This window comes from Corvus hawaiiensis, chromosome 9 (assembly GCF_020740725.1).
Source record: "Corvus hawaiiensis isolate bCorHaw1 chromosome 9, bCorHaw1.pri.cur, whole genome shotgun sequence".
Taxonomy (NCBI): domain Eukaryota; kingdom Metazoa; phylum Chordata; class Aves; order Passeriformes; family Corvidae; genus Corvus; species Corvus hawaiiensis.
In genome coordinates this window covers 10346155-10356089 of record NC_063221.1, presented here as the reverse complement: position 1 = coordinate 10356089, position 9935 = coordinate 10346155, and the positions used below count along the sequence as shown (strand labels likewise).

The 9935-nt window shown below is 40.9% G+C and overlaps 1 protein-coding gene across 5 annotated transcripts in view; it reads left to right on the top strand.

The window, feature by feature from the left end:
* The first annotated feature begins 2895 nt into the window (after positions 1 to 2895).
* KCNT2 (potassium sodium-activated channel subfamily T member 2) overlaps positions 2896 to 9935 on the top strand; it is a 115538-nt gene continuing 108498 nt past the window's right edge. For all 5 annotated transcript variants that reach the window (XM_048312934.1, XM_048312935.1, XM_048312933.1 and 2 more), the window contains exon 1: positions 2896 to 3124. In XM_048312934.1, the coding sequence (XP_048168891.1) occupies positions 3030 to 3124 (95 nt within the window). In that variant the 5' untranslated portion in view covers positions 2896 to 3029. The remainder of the gene's footprint in view (positions 3125 to 9935) is intronic.

Sequence of the window (9935 nt, the reverse complement as noted above, 5' to 3'; positions counted from 1 at the left end):
CCTCTGTTTACCTCCATATACCCTGCAATTGTTCAAAAAGTCCAGAAGCCATTGATTCAATCTATTTTAGCTATATACCATCAAAAATATGGTAAACTAAAAAGAAAAACTAAATACTTTTTTGTTGTTGTTGTTGTTGTTCTTTTTGTACCTCAGTATGATCCAGAATTTAAATCCAATCACTACCAACAAACTCAGTTACATGATTCTTAAACCCCCTCTCTCTCTCAGACTTCAAAGTCAACTGCTTAGAGCTACCTACCTGTACCTACCCACTTTGGCTAACACAAAAACCAGATTGATTAAAATCTATTTTCAGTCCCTAGGTCAGGGTCACAGATACTTCTGACATTTCTCAGGGCCAGAATCATTCTGAACGTACAAACCTGCATTTATTCCTGAGCGTGGCTCACAGCTTTTCTGTAACACAAACACCTAACAAGGAACACCTGGCTTGAGCACGGTGACCCAGTATAATGGTTCATTCCCAGCACCTGTCTCCAAGCAGATGACTCAGTGTCTCCTTTACTTGAAGACAAAAGTTCCCAAGTGTTTTGAGCTCCTAATCAAAATATTTGATTTAGCTAACTAAAACCCCCTTTCTGCCAATTTTATATACTTAGAGCTTTTCAGTGATCAGGCATCATACTGTCGTATGTGTAAAAACACATTTTACATTGCAAAGAGTTTCTATTACTTGGGAGCATAGAATTAAGCATCTGTATAAATTGCATGACTATAGTCTCAGTAATGAGTTTGTTTTCTATTAGCTCTGCTCAACTGCTCACCAGGTTGCTCATTTCCCAGTCAGCTATTACCTGTCTGAAGTGCATTTCCATGGTAGAAAAAGAGCAAAAGCTTCTCCCGCTACTTAGCTCCTCAAGTATGAAAACACGTTAAATTAATCAACTCAGGTGGAAAAATTAATGAGGCTGCTAGAAGATAGAGTAGAAACACCATTAATTTCCCAACCAGTCCACGATTCATAGACTGCAGAAAAGGACTGCACTTAGCCTAGCTGCTTTGCTTTTATAACACAACATTACAACATACAGGCTTCACCCCACCTCAAGTTCTGGTAAGATGAAAGACCCAGGCAGAGAGAGAAAACACTGTTTTCTTACAAGAGAGAGCTCCTTTAACTGGAGAGCAGCTGAGAAAAAAAAAAGTGGGCAGCACATAACAAATATTCTAAAGAAAGATCCTGGACTTTTTTTTTTTTAATTAGACTTTTAGAGAGCTCTGACCTCAGGACACAGCATGGTAAAACTGGCAAGAACATGGATGCAGAATAATTCACTATTTTATTTATTTCCCATATCAGCCAAAGCAAAGAGTAAGTTACCTTTGAACTCTTGCCACATACACGCATCTGTTTTGCTTCACCTAACAAGGCTTTCTGAGAAGCACATTGTAAATGCTGAGTGCAGCAAGCTGTGAAAAAGGGTAGGCATCATACTCCAGTGATCCCAGTGTTTTATAGGGCCTGGGACTCCACACTGCAGCTCTTTCAAGAAACAGCAACCACAGAAGCTGTGCTTAAGAGCTCTGTGCTAAAGAAGCAAGGGAAGATGCAATGACTGTAACAACAGCAGAGATAATCTGAGTCCTGAATTGAACTACCTGTTGGTTACCTGAGGAACTCTTTGCATCACAGCATGGAGCTCAGAGCTGGATTCTCAGCAGGGCATGTGATACACTCCAGGCTGCCATGCTTGAACTGATCCTGTATGTGCCACACCAGCTTTTAACTTAGCTTACCTTCCACACAGAAACCCAGCTAAATGGAAAATGCAAGGCTTACTCTTCAATACACCCATTGAATCCATGCAAGCCCCTTATTAAATATATGGTATTTAAACCACATTTAGGAAATAAATTCTTGTTCATCACTTAGCTCCTGATCCAACAAAATCTAAACCTGTATTGAGGTTATGTTGACCAGTGTTAAGATTATGCACAATTTTGTTCTACGAAACGATTGCTACAACTGAAGAGTTTAGGTGAAGACTTAATTGAGGAAAGCAAATCAGGACAGGCTGCAGAAAATGCAGTAATGTCAGTTTTTACTAAAACTGTTTATTACAAATGTTTAGTAGAACATTAGATGATTAGTATGACAGTCTAGATTAAAGTGACCCTTTAAGGGCAAATCTAAAAACATTATTCACTCTTAGTGACAGTGTGTTCAATCAAATCACTATATTGGTATTTTGTGCTTCATCAGTCAAGCATAGAACTAAAATACTTTTAGAGTGTCTCACACTTTCAGGCGTTACCTACAAATCTCAACCATGGGAATAGTTCAACATCTTAGTGGTTTTCTTTACAGGGCCTGCACCACCTGCTACGTCCAACAGCAATTAAGCTGCTCCCAATTAAGCAAACGCAGAAACTGACCGAACGGTTAGCACTCTCACACCGGGCATTGCAGAGGAGCTGGGACTGACCAGGTGTGTCTGGTTAACGCGGAGCAGGAGAAGAGGCTGTGGCAGCCCCAGCTGCGCTCAGATGACCCCACCGTCACTAAAGGGGGCTGTCTGGAAGCTACCTATGGTAAAACACCCATTTCTCACGTTTCGAGGCCTACGGAAAAGCACCCCCGAGGCAGCCCCGGGCGGACAGGAGGAGGCAGGGGGGGCTGCTCGGGGGCGAGGCGGCTGCCGAGCCCGGTGCGGTGCCGCCGGCCGGGCCGTAGCACGGCCCTTTGTTGTCGGCCGCGGCGGCGCGCTCGCCGCTCGCTGTGAGGGTGGGCGTGGGCGGGGGGCGGTCGCGCCGCCGCCGAGGCCGCCGCCCGCCGGCACCTGCCTCCCCCCGGGGCGGGACTTGGCTCCCGGGGCCGAGAGATTCTCCCGAGCCGCTGGGGACCGCGGGGACAGCCCCGCCGCGCCTTTGTGCGGGGCCAGCGCCGCTGCTGCCGCGCCGGGCTCTGCTCGCCACGCGCCCGGGCGGGTCCGGCCGCTCCTCGGGCAGCGCGGCGGGGTTTCCCCTCCCTCGCTGCCCGCCCCCTGTCTCCCGCTCCTGCCAGGATGGTGGACCTGGACAGCGAGGTGCCTCCGCTGCCGCCGCGGTACCGCTTTCGGGACTTGCTGCTGGGCGACCAGGGCTGGCAGAGCGACGACAGGTGAGCGCGGGGCGCGGTGTCCGCGGCGGGGTCGCGGGGCCGGGCAGCCTTCCGGGATGGTTCCTCCGCCCGCGGGAGCGCAGCCCCGGGGGAAACTTTGCCGGGCACGGGGTGCGACGGCCGCCGAGGGCTGCGGTGCCGCGCCCCGCCCGTAGCCGGGGCCGGCCGGGCCGGTGCCCCCGAGCCGAGCGCGGGGCATCCCGCAGCCTCCGGAGCGCTGCCGCGAACGGCGGAGCCTTTCCCTCCCCACAGCACCGCAGGAGCAGGACAGGTGAGAGATTGTCTCCGTATGACAACGTTCGCCGAGGAAACGTCCCAAACAAAACATGCTTTTCCTGTTTGTCCAAAGGCTAATTGCGGGATGCTCTCGCTGTCCTGTATCCAGGCTTCTTTACATGCAGTTTCTTTTAATGCTGGGATCCTAGGCATAGACACAACTACCACTATTTTATTCCTTTATGAATTCTTTCAAATTTGTCAGCATCTTTAAGTACACCCGATAGAAAAAGATGCGTTTGTTTCAAGTCAAATGTTGTCCTTCAAAATAATAAACAAAGAGCCCTTTACATTAAAAGAAAAAAGCAAACCAGGAATGTGTGTTCAGTTTTAAAATGTTGAATGAACAGCGTTCATGAACAGCACCTGCATCATTCCACTCTGCTGGACCATACAACCTTGTGTCTCAATAGACTATTACATGATCCCATCTTGCAAAATTATGTGTCATATCCACTTTGTACCAACACTTTCTTGTAGTCAAAGGACAGAAAAGCAAACTCGGCAATATACTGGATAGCTTTTAATTCAATATATTTGCATTGTCAGAGTATATCTTTAACTTGGCAGTCAGAAACTTTGATTTTAATGCTGTTCTACATTGTTCAGATTTTTGACACTTTCCTAAAGAACGATGGATTCTTATTGATTGATAATCACAAGATCATGCAAATATGTAACTAATTATTGCCTTTGTTTAGGAGAATATGCTGTACATTGAAGCAGTTAAACAAATGTTTTTTATTCAGAGAGGTATGAAATGGTTATTGACATCTTAATATAGTCACCAAAAATGAATGCTGTTGGTTGGAAATGACAGCATTGTAACTACATAATGGAGAGTTAAATAGTATGTTTAGCAAAGCATGCTTTTACTGTTTAAAAAAATTAGAAGTGTATTGTAATGTAGTCATTACTTCTGATTACAGTATTCATTGAGATTTTAGAAAATTTAGCATCTTACACCTGCATCTTATTTCCTACTGGAACAGGAAAAAACTCCACAACCTTTCTTATTGTAACAACTTTATTTGTTTATTTGGGGGTTTGATGGCTAAAATGTAAAAATATTCTTTGTGTATCTTTTTGGATCACTCTGGGGCTTAACACTTTTTCCAACTCTAGTTTAAACTTCTGTCAAGCACTTCCCTGATGCCAGTTGTTTGACTTGCACTTTATGAAGTTACCTTCTGCGGAAGAAGCATGATCTGGTCTCAAATAGCAAATAGTGTAACTGCACAACCCAGAGCATCCTTTTAGCTATTGTCTATTTCAGGTCTGCGTGCACTTAAAAAAATGAAAATAAATAATCCTTAATACAATTTTGATAGCAGAATTATAGCATAAAAGTCTTCCAGTGCATGGTTGCCGTTTGAAAACTGCAGCAAAGAACTGATGGAAAATTAAGAGTAAATTTTAATTATTTCAGTAATATTCCAACAACCATTACAAGAAAGCTCTCTGGCACAATCTGAAATTTAAAAATGTAAATGGCTTTCTAGATCTTTATGCATTGTCCTGTGCTGAGGCTGTGGCAGGAAGGTGTGCAGGGGTTTCCCCACAATGCCAGCAAGATTGTGTTTTACATGAGGCTGTGATAGCAGCATTCTCTCCTCCAGCTCTGTAAGTTACCATAGCAGTAGTTTTGGATACCAGCTTTCCAGTAACTGAACAAGAGCCATTCTTATAAAGATCTTGAGTATTATCTTTTGTTTGTCTGTCCAGATTCTTACTTTCCTGAAGTGGAGGCTATCATGTGTAATACTGAAATATTCATTCCTTCCTATGTTGTTGGAATATTGCTGCTATCCATTATAGAAAAAGCATGCATATTCTGCATAGAAATAGCATCAAGTGGAATACTTAGAATATTAGCCATACTTCCAGGAAATACTGAATGAGAAAGACTGCAGACCTATGGGGACCCTGAGATCAGCTTCTTATTAGTTTGCAATGATTGATATTACACAAGTATATATTATTTTGGTCTGCTTTATTTTCTTTGCACTCTTATGTAAATGATTCTTAGCTGGTTTTGAAGCATATCCTTTGTATTCCATTCTAAGCAGTGTGCAATATAGATATTGCCAGAGGTGTTGTTTGTAACCTCTTCAGTTGAGTGGATGTTAACTATGAAAGGAGTATCTGAATAGTGAAACACAGTTGAAGTAGCCTTATAGCACTTGGTCAAGATAGTTCATTTTAGTTATTGGCCTTTGGCTGAGATGCTGCAAATAAGTTTTCTGCCTGTTTCCAGTTCACTGCAACTTCTTAATTCCACTTGCTCTCAACTCTGGCAGTGATGTATGCTAAGGGTTTTCCATCTGTGTGATCTTCTGTGTGAACTTCAGGTCTGTTACCAGCCAAACCCTGTGTCTTGTCTTAGTTCCATTCTCTTTTTGATCTTTCTGGTCTGTTCATCCTTGGGGGATCTCTTTTCTGCTTCCATTATGCCTTTTCTGGAAAAATGCTGGCTTTTTGCTGATAGGGTCCACCTCCTTGTTTTCTGAAGCTTGTTGGTTCTTTAGAGTGGAGAGGAGATGGAATTATTCTTCCCATCTGCCACAACCCACCCAGGATTCTGTGTCTCCAAATCACAGTTTTAATAGCACAGTTCACCATTATATGTCATGTGGTAGTATTTAATAATAAATACGATGGAAATTATGTGACCTCTTCTCTTTTTGTTGAAAGATACATTTCTGACACAATCATAGTTCAATTTTGAAACCTTAATTATTATGTTCCTTTAAGATGAGTGTTTGATCCCCCCTTTCTTTTAAGTGTTCCTGTTAATTTATAAAATGCACATGTGCTAAAATGCTTAGTTGATTGTAATAGGACTCTCATTCAGGAGCTTTGTTCTTAGATCTCTACCTGTTTGGAGACTGATTTCTAATATTTTTTTTCTTTTTTTTCTTGGGGACTTCTCCTATAGTGGAGCTTTACTCAGACTTCTCTTTTTTTTTTTTGCTATCTAGTTCATGATCCGCTCCTTACCTGCATTTCTTCAATGCAGTAACATCCACCTTACTGCTTTTGCATTTCTGTCCCCTCCCCCAAGAAATTCTGCTTTCATAGCTTAGATTCATAGCCAGCCTTGCAGTTGGCTTCAGTAACAGATGGGTTCTGGGCTGTCATCTTCCACAAACCGCCAAATTGGATTGTATATTATTTTTCATAAAAGAAGTTGCTGTGTGCAGAAGAACATAGTGAATCTTTGACAAATGATTTTGTTCAGTAAGAAAGCTACTCTGAATAATTTATTGGCATTCTTGAATTTGCTGAGTGGTTTTTTTTTCCAAAAAAGGATGTTAAAACCAGTTTTGGTTTTTGAAAAGCTAGATTTTCAAAGGACCCAGTTCCCTTTGAAAGCCGTGGAGATGAAGCTTGATGCTTACACTACACTCATTTTATATGGAAAACACTTCTACAAGGCAGCATGTAAAAGATCAGCCCAGTTAGAGCGTGTCTATGTGGCAAGCAGGTGAATTCTGTGGCAAGCAGGGCAGTGGATCAGGTTTCCTCTGGCCATGTAAATATCCCTGGGGCTGGGCTGAGGGTAAGGAGAAGATTGGATCATTGACTTTCTCACTAGTTTTGTAAATATGGCTAATATCTCTTTGCAAATCTTACATTTTATTTCATTACTGAAAGTCTCTGAAAATGAAACAGAGTTTTTTGATTTGCTGGATATTCTGAGATGTTTATTGACCATCATAAAGCAGTTTACCTTTTAGTTTGGCTCCTGAGAAGTGAGCAGAAATCAAGGGGGAACTCAGTGATTAGCACAAGTTATTCACCTGTTAATTCAGCCAGGTTTCACTAAATTGTGATTGGAACAGTAAACTATGAAATGAAATGTTTCATAATCCTACTGATCATCGGTCCTTATTCTTACCAGCTGTGTTGAAGAGCAACACAAATAAAAATAGAAAATAGGAAATACCCTACCTGGTGAAGAGGTGATATGTTCAAAGTTGGTAAATAATTTTCTTCAGAGGAGGGGAGAAAAGAGGTGGTTTATTTTAGGTTCCCATGTAAGTTTGGGAAAGCTACAATGAAGAGGTTTTTGTGTACATAAATAGTTACCACTTGCTTCAAAACAGCCAAACCACAGCATGCTAGAGGTGTAAAGAAAGTGTTCTAAGTTTAAAATTAAAAAGCATTTGCATTCTGTCCATATCACTGCCTTTTTATTAAGGTCTTTAGTATCTTGCAGAGCACAGTTTACCTCACATTTCTTAAACCATTTATGTCCAGACATTTAATCCTTTCTTTAGAAGCTTATGAAGATATAAAACCTGCATTTGTTTTAGTGAATTCTAGCAAGCCAGGAATGTTTCCCACCACTGAAGCATGACTGCTTGTTCTGATGAACTGTTCAAATTCTCCTCTGCCTGCTCTGACAAAAATGTCTTGAACTGTGCAGTGCCTAGGAATGGTTTGGCAGTTGGAGTGTCCAAGGAGACAATATGAACAGATAACTTGTGGGTAGTCCAACCCCCACCTTCAAAGCATTAGATTTCATAACTTTTCTATGTGCTGCTGCAAGATATTTTTGCAATTTTCAGTTGTGGAACAAAAATTTACATTTTCCAATTCTGTAAATTTTTTTCTATTCTGTAGATATATATATATATAACAAGAACATTAACTGGTGCTGGAAATTCATTTAAAATCCTGCTCCTGTATTGAGATTAAAATTTGAGTCATTTTGATACAGTATATACTTTAATTTTAAAACTATAGAGCTAAATTTTGCCTTTGTGAAAGAACTGTTCTTACCCTGAGTACTTATAGGATTAAATTAAAATCAGCCTTCCATTCTGGTGTGCTTTTTGCATAAATGCACATTACCACCTATCTGGAGGGGAAGGAGATTCACATAATACAGAACACCTCCACACATCACTTGGACAATTGCATCCTGCTGGCTGTCATGTTGACTGGTGACTTTCAAGGAACAGCTCCCCACTGTAAATCTCAGAAGGCACTTTAACAGTCATTTGTCACAGTGTGAATTAGTGAGTAAAGCCCTCCCTTTGCCTTTCCTTTTGGAAATCACCTGAGATTGTTAAACTAAAAGTGGATGAAAAGCCCACATGTTTCTGATTCAAGTGATTTAAAATAACTGAGTCTAGATTCAACTTGGATAAAAATTCTATTATAATTTCCTCAAAAGAAAATTCTATTACAGTTTCTTCAAAATAATCCTCCTCTTTCCTTCAAGAAACACTTCAGTCAATTTGGCCTCCTCATTTTAGAAAACATGTTAACTTACAGGAATTCTTTCATTTAACAGAGGCTACAAATAAAAGGACTTGAGCAGATATTGTCAAGTTTATTTTGATTTGCCCTTGTAACTACATTTTTAAAACCCATAAAGAGATTTAGAAGCCTAAACTCTATTGTAAAAGCTTGATTTTGATTGAAATTGCTCAAGATCTTAACAGTCTAATTCTCTAAGAGGAAGTGTTTCTATTTCTGCAGTGAGACTTTGCATAGTAGTAGTTGGAAAGTTTAGGTTGCCCTAAACCCTGAAAAAACTTGCTTCATGTACAGGCCAAGCCCTTTCTCACTGCTTAAAAAAAGAGATTGAAGAGAAATATTGACGTTTGTAAAACTGGTGCATTTGCCACACCAAGAGACCAGAGTTTACACTCATGTGGCAGGTTTAGGAGTACAGTCCCAGATAAATAAACTGTTTATATATCTCCATACTCACCATCATTCTAAATTTATCTTAAGATGGTCCCTGTTTGAGATAAAACACCTGTGTGTAAGGGAGAGGAAGTACTGCTTTGTAGAAGGGAGTGCCATCATCCTCATTCTAATTTGTGTTTTACTATATTTCTTGCAACAACGACAGAGGCCAAAATATGTTGTTTTTATGTTTCTATATTCCACTTGAACCAGCACACAGTGTGGAATTGGGGAAGGACGTGGAAAGAAAAAGGTAACATTTCAGTGCTGTTATGACTGATCTGTCCAAAGAAGACTTTGGTAGCATATCCCAGCAGAAGTTTTAACCTGCACAAACCCCTTAAGTGTCTCATCTTGAAAACTCTTACAGACCAAGCAGTTTTCCTCCCCTGGGACAACATGATGCACAGTTTGTAAATGTACTTGGTACTTCAATCATTACTTAATTATAGACTTATTGCTAAAGCTCTTATTTTTCCTTCTACAACTTGACACATACTACTTTACATCTGGCAGACTCTATAATACTCCATGGGGAGCAAAAGCAGTTCTTTCCCTCCTAATTTTATGAACATTATTCTATCACATCCAATGATTAAGACTATTTATTTTATAATAGTAAGCCCTGTGCTGCACTATGCCTTTCTTTCAGAATGACTCTTCTATAACAAATGGTGACATTGATTCATGTTGTCTCCCCTTTATCCTGTAACAAAGAAGTAGATCACTTGGAGCACCAGAACTGTCTGCACTTTCTTTTATAGAAAGAGTAAAGTTGTAAAATAAATCTGCTAACCATTTCTGCACTATACATTCAGTTTCTAGACTT